The sequence below is a fragment of the Oncorhynchus kisutch genome, linkage group LG4 (genome assembly GCF_002021735.2).
Source record: "Oncorhynchus kisutch isolate 150728-3 linkage group LG4, Okis_V2, whole genome shotgun sequence".
In the NCBI taxonomy this organism is placed as follows: Eukaryota; Metazoa; Chordata; class Actinopteri; order Salmoniformes; family Salmonidae; genus Oncorhynchus; species Oncorhynchus kisutch.
In genome coordinates, this window is record NC_034177.2 from 54466793 (window position 1) to 54485043 (window position 18251).

At 42.4% G+C, this 18251-nt stretch overlaps 1 protein-coding gene across 2 annotated transcripts in view; it reads right to left on the reverse strand.

Annotated features, from left to right (window-relative positions):
* Positions 1-18251, reverse strand: part of LOC109888917 (membrane-associated guanylate kinase, WW and PDZ domain-containing protein 2) — a 260612-nt gene that overhangs the window by 6840 nt on the left and 235521 nt on the right. For both annotated transcript variants that reach the window (XM_031823241.1, XM_031823242.1), the window contains exon 17: positions 10352-10537. In XM_031823241.1, the coding sequence (XP_031679101.1) occupies positions 10352-10537 (186 nt within the window). The remainder of the gene's footprint in view (positions 1-10351; positions 10538-18251) is intronic.

Genomic DNA, 18251 nt, shown 5'->3' on the forward strand with positions numbered 1-18251 from the left:
AGTTGCTTGTTTTTTAATTTTTACATATAAAGCCAAAAAACAACTTGATATTTTGATGCTCAAATATGTGTGGGGTTAAATGTGGAATGCCTGGTCAAGTGTACAGCCAACACTTCCTGTCCTTTCAAAGTAGGAGGTCATCCGTCTAATGCCATTCTATGAATCTATTATCTATTAATTAATTGATTAACCCCCTAAGGTTGATGTCTGCGCCCCCACGGAAATCTAGTTAGCGTTATAAAAAATCCCCATAAAAATCTGTCAGTTTAAGCTAGAGATCTGTTTTTTTGCATTTTAGACCGGGCTTAGACTCTAATGGGTTAATAGCTGCCCATACCATATTGACTTATTAACTAACCATTGTTACTGTAAATGGTTAGCCTAACTTCTGTCTATAGCGTCCGAACAGTTTGGGCTACACAATACCCATACAGTGCCACAGTGCCAAGATAAGATTTCTCCATTTCTGCATGAGATTTAGTGTGTATTGGCTTATTAATGAACTGCTGTTACTGTAAATGGTTATCTAACTGATATACTATACTGTATCCTAGTTACCTAGTTAACCATGGTTAATCTTATTAAATGATGCTAAAGCCAAAACAACAGTATCGATTGCTAGATTAAAAATATGCCCTAGCTATAGTTAGCCAGTGGTTGCGCATCTAACTAGCTGGAATGAAGCAATAGTAGACAAGTAAAAAATATAATTTCACTTTTTACAGCAGGCCTCCAGCCTCCAGACCTGTCTGATCAGCCTGACAGGGTGCCGTGGGTGTCCAGCTTACACCTATGCAAATCAGAGTGTGAATAGCACTGGACTTAAACATCCAACCAATGCCTCAAGTGTCGTGCTGTAGGTCCACCACACACCCAAAGAGTTGTGGGGTCCCGTCCAGAAACAACCCCTACCCCTGGACACTTCTGGAAATCTAAAAATAATTGGACAGGTCTAAGCAATACTACCAAGTCTATAGGGATTTCGCTATACCTGCAATAACATCTGCTAAACACGTGTATGTGACCAATAAAATTTGATATCGGAGGGTAAGGTGGAGATTTCACCATGTCACCATCCAACAGTCCCTCTCAGATTTCCACAAGTGTCTAAAATCTGGGCAGTAGGGTCTAAGGGTGGTTTCTGAACAGGCCATGGTATTATGGTATCTCAGTCATTCTGGCACTGTCCAAAAAAATGTAATAGCTGTTAAATACTTGCTTCCTCTGTCCTTGGGAGAATCGCAATTGCATTTCCTTGATTTGTTGCATCCTCGCTGCTTGTCTCCTTCTCAAAACCCATTGGATGAGAAGGTTAGAGGTCCCTCCCCCTCACCTTCTTCTCCAATGGGTTTTCAGGAGGAGGCAAGGAGAGCGGTTAGAAAATGTGGTTAGAAAACAGTGCAAGTGGTGTGCTATGCAAAGAGATGGGTGAAGTGACATGCCTTGCAAAATACTGAATAAATGTAAAGTCCCTAAACTCGGCTTCTTAGTCCCTTAAAAGTCCCTAAACTGCTCATAGCCCATCAAGGGTCGATGGCTTGTTTTGTATTCCAATTTATTGCAAAGGCTGCTAAAACTATTTATACCTGGCCCACAGCCTTGTTGCGTACTTACAGTACAGTGCACTTTTACTCCATTCTCTGCCTGACTCTCAACAAATGCCACCAGATTTTTTATTTTTATTGTAACATCTATTCCGTAACATTCCATTTCTCCTAATCATTCAGTTCATTCAAATTCAATGATAATACATTTTGTGAATCCCGTTCAACAACTCCAAATCGCTTTGGCAAATGCTCCAAAGGGATAAACTGAAATAACATGATATAGGTTAATTAAATAATCGAAAGGAAAAATGTGCTGCTAATCTCTGTTTATCATATACGCATAGTCACTTTAACTATACATTCATGTACATACTACCTCAATTTGCTGGACCAACCATTGCCCCCGAACATTGGCTAACCGGGCTATCTGCATTGAGTCCCGACACCCACCACCCCCTCTTTAACGCTACTGCTATTCTCTGTTCATCATATATACATAGTCACTTTAACCATATCTACACGTACATACTACCTCAATCAGTTCGACTAACTGGTGTCTGTATGTAGCCTCGCTACTATTTTGTATACTTCTGGCCTTTCTTTGGATACTTTGTTAACAAACGTCCAGACGAGCTTCAATGCCATACAACACTCCTTCCGTTGCCTCCAACTGCTCTTAAATGTAAGTACAACTAAATGCATGCTCTCAACCGATCTCTGCAAGTAAAACTAAATGCATGCTCTCAACCGATCGCTGCCCGCACCCACACCGCCCGTCTAGCATCACTACTCTGGACGGTTCAGACTTAGAATATGTGGACAATTACAAATACAGGTATTCAGACCCTTTGCTATGAGATTCGAAATTGAACCCAGGTGCATCCTGTTTCCATTGATCATCCTTGAGGTGTTTATACAACTTGATTGGAGTCCACCTGAGGTAAATTCAATTGATTGGACATGATTTGGAAAGGCACACCTGTCTATATAAGGTCCCACAGTTGACAGTGCATGTCAGAGCAAAAACTAAGCCATATGAGGTCGGCGGAATTGTGTGTAGAGGTCTGAGACAGGATTGTGTCGAGGCACAGATCTGGGGAAGGATACCAAAACATTTACGCAGCATTGAAGGTCCCCAAGAACACAGTGGCCTCCATCATTCTTAAATGGAACTAGTTGTGATCCACATGGCCAAGCAGAGCAATTGGCGGGAGAAGGGCCTTGGGTGGGAATTTGACTCTGACAGAGTTCCAGAGTTGCTCTGTTGAGATGGGGAAAACCTTCCAGAAGGACATCCATCTCTGCAGCACTCCACCAATCAGGCCTTTATGGTAGAGTGGGCAGATGGAAGCCACTCCTCAGTAAAAGGCACATGACAGCCCACTTGGACTCTCAGACCATGAGAAACAAGATTCTATAGTCTGATAAAACCAAGATTGAGCTCTTTGGCCTGAATGCCAAGCATCATGTCTGTAGGAAACCTGGCATCATCCCTACAGTGAAGGTGGCAGCAGACTGGGGCGAAGGTTCACCTTCCAGAAGGACAACAACCCTAAGCACACAGCCAATACAGCGCAGAAGTGGCTTTAGGACAAGTCTCTGAATGTCCTTGAGTGGCCCAGCCAGAGCCCAGACTTGAACCTGATTGAACTGATCTAAAATAGCTGTTCATAGATGTTCCCCATCTAACCTGACAGAGCTTGAGAGCAACTTCAGAGAAGAATGGGAGAAACCCCCAAAATACAGGTGTGCCAGGCTTGTAGCGTCATACCCAAGAAGACTTGAGACTGTAATCACTGCCAAAGGTGCTTCAACAAAGTTCTGAATAAAGGGTCTGAATTCTTACCTGAATGTGATTTTTTTTTCTTCAAATCAATGTTAAAAAAAATGTAAAACATTTTTTTGCTTTGTCATTAAGGGGTATTGTATGTAGATTGATGAGGGGAAAAAAACGATTTAATCCATTTTAGAAAAAGGCTGTAACGTAACACAATGTAAAAAATTTCAAGGGGTCTGAATACTTTTCAGAATGCACTGTATATGAACAGCGTGATGTGTAAATCTGGCTTTTCTCTGCTATCTACATGATCGATCATCAATGCTCAGGGTGGGGATAGATCGCTCATCTCAGTAAGAGCGCAGTTCATCTCATCCAGGTAACGTCTTTTTCTTGTGACGGGTAGGCCTACATTTGCTGCAGTATGGCCTATACATTAGAAAAAAGGCTGCTATCTACAACCAAAAGGGGTTATTTTGCTTTCCCCATAGACGAACCCTTTGAAGAACCCATTTTGCTTCCAGGTATAACCCTTTTGGTTCCAGGTAGAACCCTTTCCACAGAGGGTTCTACATGGAACTGAAAATAGTTATGTCTGGAACTTAACAGGGTTCTCCAATCAGGACAGCCACAGAACCTTTTTGGAACCCTTTTTTCTAAGAGTGTACTAATTTACACATCTCCATCTGGCTTTCGGGGTCACTGTATTTTTTTTAATGTAAAGAAGATACTTTAATTGTAGCTGCAGCAATTTTAAACAGCTACTAACTCGGGTATCTTTGCATTAAATCAGTGCATACACGAGCACTCTCTCCAATTCCATTCAACTTGCATCCAAAATAGATGATCCTATTCAAGGATTATATACAGTGCCAGTCAAAAGTTTGGACACACCTACTTAGTCAAGGGTTTTATTTTTTACTACTTTCTACATTGTAGTATAATGAGTATGATGGGAAACAGTGCTGGTTTCAAGCGCAGGGCACAGCAGAAGTTTATCGGTAAAGGACCACAGGAGGAGGCAGGTAGCCTGTTCCAGGGACAGGCAGAAGGTCATACACAGCGACTCCAAAAAGGTAACAGTACAGGCAGGGAAAAGGCTAATAACGTAGTCTGGGAGAGCAAGCAAGAGTGATGACAGGGAATCTGGCAAAAAGGCCTCGTTAGTGAGGATGGCCAAAAACTACGATACACTCGAGGACTAATATGGAAATAAACAGAGCTCCGAATAGAACATGTATCAAAACAAACAAAGAACTGAACTAAATAGTGTGTAAATTACATACAGGTGTGAACAGGTGATCAGAATTCAGGTGATTGGGATCTGGAGAGTGAGCTGCGCTTCAGGGGATCTATGCGTTTGAGAGTGTTAGTTGGAAACAGACGTTACATGTAGAATAATACAGAAGACATCAATACTATGAAATAACACATATGGAAACATGTAGTAACCAAAAAAGTGTTAAAACTTCTTATGGAGGAGTGTTCCTGTGGCGGGATTAGATCAGCGGAAATTTCAGAGCGCCACCTATAGTTTTCGATAAAACTCAAACTTTCATTAAAACACACATGCAAGGTACTGAATTAAAGCTACACTCGTTGTGAATCTAGCCACCAAGTCAGATTTGTAAAATGCTTTTCGGCGAAAGCATGAGAAGCTATTATCTGATAGCATGCTCCCCCCAAAATACCAGACCGTCACCTAAACAACAGATTTTGCGGTAGCCGGTGCTACCCAAAACGCAGAAATAAAATATAAAACATTCATTACCTTTGACGAGCTTCTTTGTTGGCACTCCAATATGTCCCATAAACATCACAATTGGGTATTTTTCCCGATTAAATCCGTCATTGTATACCCAAAATGTGATTTGCTGAAGACCGGTCTGATCCAGGAAAATGCCCCTTTACAAGACGCAACGTCACTTTTTAAAATTACAAAAGTTGCCTATAAACTTTTACAAATCACTTCAAACTACTTTTCTAAACCAACTTTAGGTATTAATAAACGTTAATAATCTATCAAATTGATCACGGGGCGATCTGTATTCGATAGCAGCAAGTCTTGAAATCATTGTCCATGTTTTCAATTTCACAACATCCTGGGGTGAGCCCCAAGAAAGGAAATGCCTATACGTCATCTAACCAAGGATAAAGCAGGCAAAAAATGACAGTACTGGCGACATCATGTGGAAGCTGTAGGCATTGTAATGGGGGCCTCGTTTTTTGTCTGTCGAGCTTAGACAATACATTGACTGGCGGATTAATATTTTTTTGGTGTTTTTGGTGAACAGTTTTTCGAGGGATTTCTCCTAAACACGTTCTGTTATAGCCACAGACACGATTTAACCAGTTTTAGAGACTTCAGAGTGTTTTCTATACACACATACTTATCATATGCATATACTATATTCCTGGCATGAGTAGCAAGACTTTGAAATGTTGCGCGATTTTTAACAAAAAGCTGCGAAAATTCGCAGCCTCCCTAAGAGGTTTTAAACAAATGAAAATGTATTTTATATCGAGATTCTTCAAATAACCACCATTGTTACTTCCGGTGCCGACATAGATGTCCGCCTCACTTGGCGTTCCTAGGAAACTAGGCAGTATTTCGTTTTTTTTTACGTTATTTATTACATCGGTACCCCAGGTAATCTTAGGTTTTATTACATACAGGAACTACTGGATATAAGAGCAACGTCAACTCACCATCATTATGACCAGGAATTAGACATTCCCGAAGCGGATCCTGTGTTTTGCCCACCACCCGGGACAATGGATCGGATCCCAGTAAGTGAACCAATAGAACAACGCCGTAAAAGGGGCTGACCACAACTCCATTTGGTTGCTTCCAGCCTTTAGACAGAAACTAAAACAGGAGCTCAGGTCTGTTCAACGCTGGTCCGTCCAATCTGATTCCACGCTTCAAGATTGCTTCGATCACGTGGATTGGGATATGTTCCGCATTGCGTCAAACAACAACATTGACAAATACGCTGATTCGGTGAGCGAGTTCATTAGCAAGTGCATTGGCAATGTCATACCCACAGCACCTATTAAAACATTCCCCAACCAGACACCGTGGATTGATGGTATAGCATTCGCGAGAAACTGAAAGTGCGAACCACTGCTTTTAACCAGGGCAAGGTGACCGGAAACATGACCAAATACAGTGTAGTTATTCCCTCCGCAAGGCAATCAAACAAGCTAAGCGTCAGTATAGAGACAAAGTAGAGTCGCAATTCAACGGCTCAGACACGAGAGGTATGTGGCAGGGTCTACAGTCAATCACGGATTACAAAAAGAAAACCAGCCCCGTCGCGGACCAGGATGTCTTGCTCCCAGATTGACTAAACAACATCTTTACTCGCTTTGAGGACAATACAGTGCCACTGACACGACCCTCTACCAAAACCATTCGGACTCTCCTTCACTGCAGCCGACATGAGCAAAACATTTAAACATGTTAACCCTCGCAAGGCTGCAGGCCCAGATGGCATCCCCAGCCGTGTCCACAGAGCATGCGCCGACCAGCTGACTGGTGTGTTTACGGACATATTTAATCAATCCTTATCCCAGTCTGCTGTTCCCACATGCTTCAAGAGAGCTACCATTGTTCCTTTTCCCAAGAAAGCTAAGGTAACTGAGCTAAATGACTACCGCCCCGTAGCACTCACTTCCGTCATCATGAAGTGCTTTGAGAGACAAGTCAAGGACCATATCACCTCAACCCTAGACCCACTCCAATTTGCTTACCGCCCCAATAGGTCCACAGATGATGCAATCACAACCACACTGCACACTGCCCTAACCCATCTGGACAAGAGGAATACCTATGTGAGAATGCCGTTCATCGACTACAGCTCAGCATCTAACACCATAGTACCCTCCAAACTCGTCATCAAGCTCAAGACCCTGGGTCTCGACCCCGCCCTGTGCAACTGGGTACTGGACTTCCTGACGGGCTGCCCCCAGGTGGTGTGGGTAGGTAACAACATCTCCACCCCGCTGATCCTCAACACTGGGGCCCCACAAGGGTGTGTTCTGAGCCCTCTCCTGTACTCCCTGTCCACCCACGACTGCTTGGCCATGCACGCCTCCAACTCAATCATCAAGTTTGCAGACGACACTACAGTGGTAGGCTTGATTACCAACAACGACGAGACAGCCTACAGGGAGGAGGTGAGGGCCCTCAGAGTGTGGTGTCAGGAAAATAACCTCACACTCAACGTCAACAAAACGAGATGATTATGGACTTCAGGAAACAGCAGAGGGAGCACCCCCCTATCCACATCGACGGGACAGTAGTGGAGGGTAGAAAGTTAAGTTCCTCGGCGTACACATTACAGACAAACTGAATTGGGCCACCCACACAGACAGTGTGGTGAACCTCAGGAGGCTGAAGAAATTCGGCTTGAAACCAAAAGCACTCACAAACTTTTACAGATGCACAATCGAGAGCATCCTGTTGGGCTGTATCACCGCCTGGTACGGCAATTGCTCCGCCCACAACTGTAAGGCTCTCCAGAGGGTAGTGAGGTCTGCACAACGCATCACCGGGGGCAAACTACCTGCTCCAGTACACCTACACCACCCGATGTCACAGGAAGGCCATAAAGATCATCAAGGACAACAACTACCCGAGCCACTGCCTGTTCACCCCACTATCATCCAGAAGGCGAGGTCAGTACAGGTGCATCAAAGCAGGGACCGAGAGACTGAAAAATAGCTTCTATCTCAAGGCCATCAGATTGTTAAACAGCCACTACTAACATTGAGTGGCTGCTGCCATATATGTAAAAAATGTATCCCTAGCCACTTTAAACAATGCCACTTAATATAATGTTTACATACCCTACATTACTCATCTTATATGTATATACTGTACTCTATACCACCCACTGCATCTTGCCATCTTTATGTAATACATGTATCACTAGCCACTTTAAACAAAGCCACTTAAAACTTTTTATGGCTGCAGGGGCAGTATTGAGTAGCTTGGATGAAAAGGTGCCCATTGTAAACGGCCAGCTCCTCAGTCTCAGTTGCTAATATATGCATATTATTATTAGTATTGGATAGAAAACACTCTTAAGTTTATAAAACTGTTTGAATTATGTCTATGAGTATAACAGAACTCATATAGCAGGCAAAAACCTGAGAAATTCCACTTCCTGTTTTTTTTCTGGGGGTGACCAAGCTCTCATTGAAATTACAGCGACATATGGATGAGTTTTCAATTCCTACGCCTTCGACTATATGTCAACAGTCAATAGAACTTTGTCTGATGACTAATGTGAAGGGGGGGTCGAATGATACAGGAAATGAGTTGACCATGCATTCACTATGCGCGTTCACAGGGGAAGCACCTGCGTTCCACCGCTCATTTGAAGTCATTCTAATTCTCTGGTTGGAACGCTATTCAAGATTTATGTAAACAACATTCTAAAGATTGATTCAGTACATAATTTGACATGTTTCTACTGACTGTTACGGAACTTTTGGACATTTCGTCACGTTATATTGGACGCACTGTGACTTTGGAATTGTTTACCAAACGCGCTAACCAAAGTAGCTAATTAGACATAATTAACGGACATTTTCGAACAAATCAGGCATTTATTGTGGACGTGGGATTCCTAGGACTGCGTTCTGATGAAGTTCATCAAAGGTAAGGAAACATTTATCATGTCTTTTCTGGTTTCTGTTGACTCCAACATGGAGGCTAATTTGGCTTCTGTTCTGAGCGCCGTCTCAGATTATTGCTGACTTTTTCCGTCAACTTTTTTTGAAATCTGACACAGCGGTTGCATTAAGGAGAGGTATATCTATAATTCCATGTGTATAACTTGTATTATCATCTACAAGTATGAGAAGTATTTCTGTTGAAACGATGTGGCTATGCAAAATCACTAGATATTTTTGGAACTAGTGAATCTAAATAGCCAATGTAAACTCAGATTTTTTTATATAAATATGAACTTTATCAAACAAAACATGCATGTATTGTGTAACATGAAGTCCTATGAGTGTCATCTGATGAAGATAATTCAAGGTTAGTGATTCATTTTATGTTTATTTCTGCTTTTTGTGAATGCTATATTTCGCTGGAAAATGGCTGTGCTTATTGTGGTTTGGTGGAGACCTAACATAATTGTTTGTAGTGCTTTCACTGAAAAGCCTATTTGAAATTAACAACAATTTGGGATTAACAACAAGATTACCTTTAAAGTGATATAAAACACATGTATGTTTTAGGAATTGTAACGATGAGATTTCTGTGGTTTGAATTTGGCGCCCTCTATTTTCACTGGTAGTTGTCATATCGATCCCGGTATTGGGATTGCAGCCATAACAAGTTAATATAATGTTTACATACCCTACATTACTCATCTCATATGTATATACTGTGCTCGATACCATCTACTGCATCTTGCCTATGCCGATCTGTGGCATCACTCATTCATATATCTTTATGTACATATTCTTCATCCCTTTATACTTGTGTGTATAAGGTAGCTGTTGTGAAATTGTTAGGTTAGATTACTCGTTGGTTATTACTGCATTGTCGGAACTAGAAGCAAAAGCATTTCGCTATACTTGCATTAACATCTGCTAACCATGTGTATGTGACAAATAAAATTTGATTTGATTTGCCTTGATGGCAGCTTTGCACACGTAATTGGTTCTTTCTTTTGTTGTTACAGGAGCAAAATGCAATTATTTTGTCAAAATGTATAAATGCTCGAGTCTGTTGAATAATGTATCATTTGAATGGCGAGTCCAGCCTAACCTGCTCAAGAGAAGTAGGGGTCAGCATAATGATAATAAGCCAGAGGTATACTGTAGTCTGGACCATCTAGAGACAGCAATTTCTGGCCATGTGAGTACTCACTCTTTCTTTAGATATCTCTTCCACTCACTGCTACTCTCCCTCTCTCTATCCCTCCCTCCCTCACGCCATCCCTCTTCTCTCCCTCTCTCCTTCTCTCCCTCCCTACGCTCTCTCTCATTTTCTCTGACTCACCTTCCTCCGGTATGATGTGCAGGGTGACGATGAGTCCGGCATCTTTGATGAGCTTGACGATGTCGGCGTGGGGCATGCTGATGATGGACTGCCCGTTGACGGCCAGGATCCGGTCGCCAACCTTCAGGCAGCCAAAGCGATCCGCTGGGCTGCCCTCGATGATACGCCCAATCTTGTGGGGCACAGCTAGTAGGGGGAGTAGAATCAATGTTTTGGCAAATATGTGCATAAACTTGTCAAGTGCTGGACAGAAAATAAATTGTAACTGAAAGTATTGCCCGCAAATCTGCCCCCTGGTGGTTTATTGAGATGCACACACAAACAAGAATGTTTTGATCCCATTGGGTAGTTGAAGAACATCCCAGTGGGACTGAAATGTTGTCTTGCGTGTTTCTCAACAAACCACTGTGGGAGCATATTACAGAAGAAACATTTTAACGTCTGTTGGTCTCGAATCACTCCCTATCGCTACCCCAAACTCGGTCCTGGGGATCCCAAGGGGTGCACATTTTGGTTTTTGCCCTAGTCACTACACAGCGAATTCAAATAATAAAAGCTTGATGATGAGTTGATCATTTGAATACGCTGCATAGTGCTAGGGCAAAAAACAAAATATGCACAGGGATTGACAAAGTGCACTGAGCAGTCACACAACTTGAGCCTACTCCGAGTTTGCCCCATTGGGCAGGTGATAAAAAAAGTTACAAAAGCTGAAGAACATACACACATCCAGGTACTTTCCACAGGTGCTGGAGTTGTAGGCAAACCCATGGAAACATAAAGGAAAACGCTGCACACTGCTGCTCATGCTACCAGGTGATATTTATTAACAACAATGTTTCGACCCTTAGGTCTTCATCAGGCATCCATATCCCAGGTGGGGGTGGACGGTCCTATATATAAGGGCAGTACTCAGTGACATCACTTCCTGTAACAGGAGGTAAAAAATGTATAACAGTTTGACAATATTAACATTCAATGTATCAAAATATATGATCATGCACAGGGAATGACCATACACAGTAATTCACATACAATATTCAATTAGGATGGAAAAAAAACAATAAAAACAGATTCAAGTCAAAATTAAGGCCAATTAAGGATGTTGAGCCTGTGGATCCAAAAATATTCCCTTTGAAGAGGTTTCCTCTCAATGTCCCCTCCCCTGCGTGACATCTTGACCATTTCTATTTCAATGTATCTCAGAGAGTAAATAGGATGTCCAGCTTGTACAAAATGAGCAGTAACCATATTGTCGTCTCACCTGTCCGTATATTGCTGCGGTGCTCATTGATTCGTGTCTTAAGGCTTCTACAGATTTTCCCTTTGTAAGACAGGGACATTTCAACATGTAAATAACATTGGTGGACATGCAGGTAATCAAGCCCTTGATCTTAAATCTTTGTCCTGTGCGGGGGTGGATAAATGAGTTGCATTTGTACGTAAAAGCTGCATTGAGCACATTGGCCACAGTTGTAATTGCCCTCTGGAACCTTGTCCAACAAAGTTTCCCTTTTATTGGATTCAGGGTAAACGTTGAACATTGTTATACGCATAAGCATAGTATATAAAGGAGTGGAAGAGACAGGTTTTTATGTCAGAGGTTAATGGTTCTCTGTAGAAAGACAGATGGCTTTGGAATGTGTTGGGTGGACGGGAGGAAGTCACAGAATTGCTATAGGGGAAGCTGGACATCCATGGATTCGTTGAAGGAGGGGTTGAAGTCAGATCCCCTGAAGGGATAAATTATGGTTCACTATCCTAATACCCTCTTCCTGTCAAATCATAAGATGTAAGGATTAGAGGGAAGGAGGAGTGCCCAAAGAGGAGTATATTATATATACACACCTGTAGTGGTGGAAACATGTCTTCGTCTGAACACAGCTGTGTTCAACTTGGTTAAGCTTCTCTAGTGTCAGTGAGTTATTCACTCTGAAAAATTAGAACCTAACACTTTTCTCTGGTGGGTAATCAGATTTAACCACAATATCACTCAGATTTGGGTGTCTTTTAAAAACCATACGTGGGGGATATTTAAAAATGGATTTCAATTGTGGGTCAGTATCAGTAATGTACCAGTGCTTCCTGATAATGTATTTAAATGCCTTCTTTTCAGAGGAAACTTTTTCTTCCAGATCAAATGGACAGTGATGGGGAGCACTTCAGCCCTCCTTTTTCTATAGTCCATGATCGGCTACTCACATCAAGGGAGAAGTTGTTGTCCTGGCACCACACTGCAGGCTGTCTCATCGTTGTCGGTGATCAGGCCAACCACTGTTGTGTTGTCAGCAAATTTAATGATGGTGTTAGAGTCGGGCTACGCAGTCGTGGGTGAACAAAGAGTACAGGAGGGGACGAAGAATGCACCCCTGAGGGGCTCCAGTGTTGAGGATCAACGTGGCAGATGTGTTGTTGCCTACCCTTACCACCTGGGGAAGGCACGTCAGGAAGTCCATGATCCAGTTGCAGAGGGAGGTGTTTAGTCCCAGGGTCCTTAGCTTAGTGATAAGCTTTGTGAGCACAATGGTGTTGAAAGCTGAGCTGTAGTCAATGAACAGCATTCTCGCACGTTAGGAAGTCCAGGTGGGAAAGGGTAGTGTGGTGTGTGATTGAGATTGCGTCATCTGTGGATCTGTTGGCGGCATGCAAATAGGAGTGGATCTAGGGTTTCTGGCATGATGCTGTTGATGTGAGCCATGACCAGCCTTTCAAAGTACTACATGGCTACCGACGCAAGTGTTACAGGGTGGTAATCATTTAGGCAGGTTACCTTCGCTTTGCTTTCTTGGGCACAGGGACTATTTGAAATATGTAGGTATTACAGACTCGGTCAGGGAGAGGTTAAAAAGAAGTTGAAAATGTTTGTGAAGACACTTGCCAGTTGGTCCATGCATGCTTTGAGTACACGTCCTGGTAAATCGGTCTGGCCCCGCGGCTTTGTGGATGTTGACCTGTTTAAAGGTCTTGCTCACATTGACTACGGAGAGTGTCATCACAACGTCCCCTGCAAAAGCTGGTGCTCTCATGTATGCTTCAATGGGGTTTGCCTCGAAGTGAGCATAAAAGACATTTAGCTCATCTGGTAGGCTCGTGTCAATGGGAAGCTCACGGCTGGGTTTCCCTTTGTAGTCCGTAATATTTTTCAAGCCCTGCCACATCCTACGAGTGTCAGAGCCAGTGTAGTAGGATTCAATCTTAGTTTGAAGGCATAGCAGGATTTCTTATAAGCTATACCCTGCTATGCCCTCAGACGAACCATCAAGCAGGCAAAGCGTCAATACAGGATTAAGATTGAATCCTACTACACTGGCTCTGACACTCATCGGATGTGGCAGGGCTAGATTAGTGTCCCGCTCCTTGAAATCGGCAGCTCTATCCTTTAGCTTGGTGCGGATGTTGCCTGTAGTCCATGGCTGATGGTTGGGAAATGTACGCACGGTCACTGTGGGGACAACGTCGTCGATGCACTTATTGATTGATGAAGCTGGTGAATGAGGTGGTATACTCCTCAATGTCATTGGATGAATCCCGGAACATTTTTCCAGTCTGTGCTAGCAAAACAGTCCTGTAGCGTAGCATCTGCGTCATCTGACCACTTCCATATTGAGCGAGTCAATGGTACTTCCTGCATTCGTTTTAGCTTGTAATCAGGAGAATATAATTATTGTCAGATGTGCCAAATGGAGGGCGAGGGTGAGCTTTGTATGCGTCTTTGTGTGTGGAGTAAAGGTTGTCTGGCAAGCAAAACCTTGAGACTTCTTTAATATTAGACATCACGCACCAGCAGTTATTGACAAACAGACACAGCCCTGCCCCTCGTCGTATTATTATCTGTGTCATCGTTCAGCAACGTCTCGGTGAAACATAAGATTACAGTTTTTAATGTCCCGTTGGTAGGATAGTCTTAATTGTAGTTTGTTTTCCAATGATTACAGGTTGGCCAATAATACGGAGGGAAGTGGTGGTTTACCTACTCGTTTGCGAATTCCTAAGAGGCACCCCGCCCTCCTCCCCCTTTTCCTCTGTCTTTTATTAATGCTGATTATGGGGATTTGGGCCTTGACAAAGCAGTATATCCTTTGGGTCATCCTCATTAAAGAAACATTTTCAGCCAGTTCAAGGTGAGTAATCACTGTTCTGATATCCAGAAGCTCTTTTCGGTCATAAGAGATGGTAGCAACAACATTATGTACAAAATTTGTTGTTTATAGGAGACTTTAAAGTAATATCATAACCAGTCATAACCTCTGGCGTCATTTTATAAAATACAAAAGTGTCAGTTACAGTTACAGATACATTTGAAGATTAAAAACAACTGCAGCTGTCAAAAACAGACATCGATCAGAGTCTTAAAAACAGGCAAGGACAGTAACTCCCCTAACTTTAATATACTTTGAAGCATGTTCCAGGATGAAGGGGTATCATGGGAAAAATATCGCTTTTCCATCTCAGTTCTAACCTTAGGAACAGACAAGGACAGCAGCGACTGTGAACAAAGACTGTATTGGGTGACTGATCTGGTCAGTAAAGGCTCCCGCATGCTTCCCAGCCAAAATAGCTTGGTATAGTTTGTGCATATATTATGATGACATTTTGTGACGTTTGTATTTGTTTTCAACTTCAGCGAGGGTTAAAAAACACCCCCCAAAAATCTGGAGGCAAGCCAAAGTTCGGAGCCGATGTCTACGCCTCTTCGTCTGTGATTCCTCAATAAAGTATTTGTTGTCATTCAACGAGACGACTCATTTTCACAAATTTTTTTCATTGAGAAATACTGCACCTAACATCTTAGTTAGATGTAAAATTGCGCAATTAAATTTAATGACAGACTCCTTGAGTGATCTTAGATTCATTTGGACTATTTTGAGGAAGTGTATACTGGCTACGACATCTCAAAAAGGACAAAAAGTACTATTGCCACTTTTTTCTCATGTTTCAAGCGAAGGTCTTTTATGGGAGTATGCGAGCACACTCGTTTGGTTCGGCTAGCTGAGTTCAGCTAGGTGCCAGTAGAACTGATGCATGCTGACGCATTAAGGAACAGAGATACCTTTTCAATGCCTTGTACACAGGTGTAGGCTGTACCAGTGCTTAGCCTCCTGGTGGAGAGAGAGGTACATTTTGCAATGGCATAAAAATCTGTATTTGGTGAGTGATATAGTAATACACCGTGTCCAGAGTTTTTAACGTACTTGCTAACATCACCATAATCCAGAACCGATAAAAAGTGCTTTGTTCCTAAAATAAAAACCAATTTCAGTTTCTTGGTCAATGTGCGGTTTAAAATTCAGATTTTCCTCTAACCAAATCCCAAGATATTTTTAGTAGATGACCCAATCAATTTGCTAGCCTTTTAGAGTTAAAATCTGCCCGTGACTCCATGTGTCTACATTCAGAGAAGAGAAAACCGTATATTGTTTTCCTTGCACTAAGCACAACTTTAAAATTGAAAATCTGATCAGCGTCCTGAAAAGGCTTCTCAATATTAGCTGCGCTAGAATAAATAAGTGTGTCATCAGCATACAGATTTGCAGAGTCAACAGTCTTCCCTATATCATTAATATACAGTGTAAGAAGGATCAGACCTAAAATAGAGCCATGGGGAACTCCTTTTGTAATACCCTCCGATGCCAAACACTTGAGTTCTGTCAGAAAGGTAGTTTTGTAACCAATCCAATCAACACTTAAAATATATATTTTTGTCTATACAACAGCAGGGTATGGCCAACAGTGTCGAAGGCCATTGATAAGTTAATAAAAAGTGAAAATGTGAGATAAGAATTACCTATATACCTGATTGGTTTAAAATGAATAGTTAATAAATATATGAACTATAGTAAGACATTTTCATTCTAACAATGCTGTGCTTCTGAGAAAGGGTGGTTCCTCTCTTCCACGTTCACCCCCCGCTGCTGGTCCAAGCGTGTAGTCAAGGACATTCATGGCGACTACGGCAGAGAGAGAACTTGAGGGACAGAACAACCTGTTCTTGTTTCCAATCATCTTTGCTTCTGAGTAACTTGGTCACACAGCATAAGACAAAGAGTCTCAGAGTGACCACAGTTCTTCAGTCCATCATGTTCTTTTACTATCTTCAAGGGCACAGTTGTGTTGAGATATGAAGAGAACAGAGGCTAACTTGGTAGAGAAAGGAGTAACGTAGCTGCCATTATCACTTGTTTGTGCGCTATGACCTCACGCTATGACCTCACACAGGCTATGGAATCCTGACCTGTTCACCGGACGTGCTACCTGTCCCAGACCTATTATTTGACCACGCTGATCATTTATGAACATTTGAACATCTTGGCCATGTTCTGTTATAATCTCCACCCGGCACATCCAGAAGAGGACTGGCCATCCTTCATAGCCTGGTTCCTCTCTAGGTTTCTTCCTAGGTTTTGGCCTTTCTAGGAAGTTTTTCCTAGCCAACGTGCTTCAACACCTGCATTGCTTGCTGTTTGGGGATTTTAGGCTGGGTTTCTGTACAGCACTTTGAGATATCAGCTGATGTACGAAGGGCTATATAAATACATTTCATTTGATTTTGATTTGATCCGAAAAAATAGCCACAAGAAGAAAGCAAGGTATCTTATGATGCCCCTATCTGCTGGGGAGTGGTGGAAATAACCATGACTAAGCAGTTTTTGTGTTTCTACATAACTCCATTGCGTTTGTATATTATTCAGGCTCAGAACAATCACCTACGGGTGGGTCAACGACCACCGTAGCTCCATTATTGCAATAATTAATCAATTATTGATTGTTTGAAGAAATTGAAAGTCTCTTCTCCCTTACTTGATTTGAATTCCCACAACAAAACACAATGTTTATTGTCCTAAACATCTAGAATATCACCTACAGCCTTAGTTACGACAGTAATTGTGTGTTATGCTTGCCTCAAGCATGACTGGAATTTAGATAAAATTGAGTTATCATAAAGAAAGTCTTTCAACTGAGTTCACCAGGTTTTCCCACATTTTTGCCAGTGCAGACAGTTTAGATATGGGATGATAGTTATCCATCTGGGATGGATCTCCACCCTTATGTAAAAAGGTGTAGGCTGCTTTCCAGACTTTTGGAATCGTATTACTCGCCAATACAGTATGAGTGAGAGTGGTAGAGAAGGATGGTAGCAATGATCTCTGCACCACTTTAAAAAAAAGTGTTCAATTTATCCGGGCCAGCCGTTTTCTTAAGGTCAATAGATTTGAGTGCCTTTACAACTTCTGAAAGCTCAATTTCGATAAAATTCTATAGATGTTGAGCCCAAGACGGCGTAGCAGTAGGTCGTCCTGTCCTGTCGTGTCCCTGTATATATCGTTTCTTTTTCGTTTTTTACATATTTTCTCCACATATCTCTTTGAAAACATTTTGCTAAACCCTAAGCTTCCAAATACTCTCCTGCAACCCGACTCACCCAATGTAGCTATTTTTCCTAAAGTATTTATATTTACTTCGGGATCCCTCAACTGAAGCTAACCAGCGGGTATGCTAGCGGTCTTCAGCTAACCGGTCATCAGCTAACCTGTAGTTCGGAAAGCTCTCGCCAGTTCGTACAACGCGACTTTAACCAGAGCATAACGGACCTATTTATTTTTCATCTCCGGATTCATCCCCGGATTCCCACCGCAAACGGAACATCTTTCAGCTGGATTTTTCAGCAACTAGCTATCTAGCTAAACCGCAACCCCGGATTACTCCTGGCTAGCGTTTCCACCCACTTAGCTTGAAGCTAGCCCGGCCGTAGCACCTGTGCTACCACCGTAGCATACTCCTGAGCTACAATACCCGGGCCCACGACCGGTCTACCGATGTCATCGCATGAAGAGGAATAAAAAGACTCACCCCATCGCGACGTCCCCCAAAGGCTAACTCTCTAGCCCTCGCTATCTCCCTG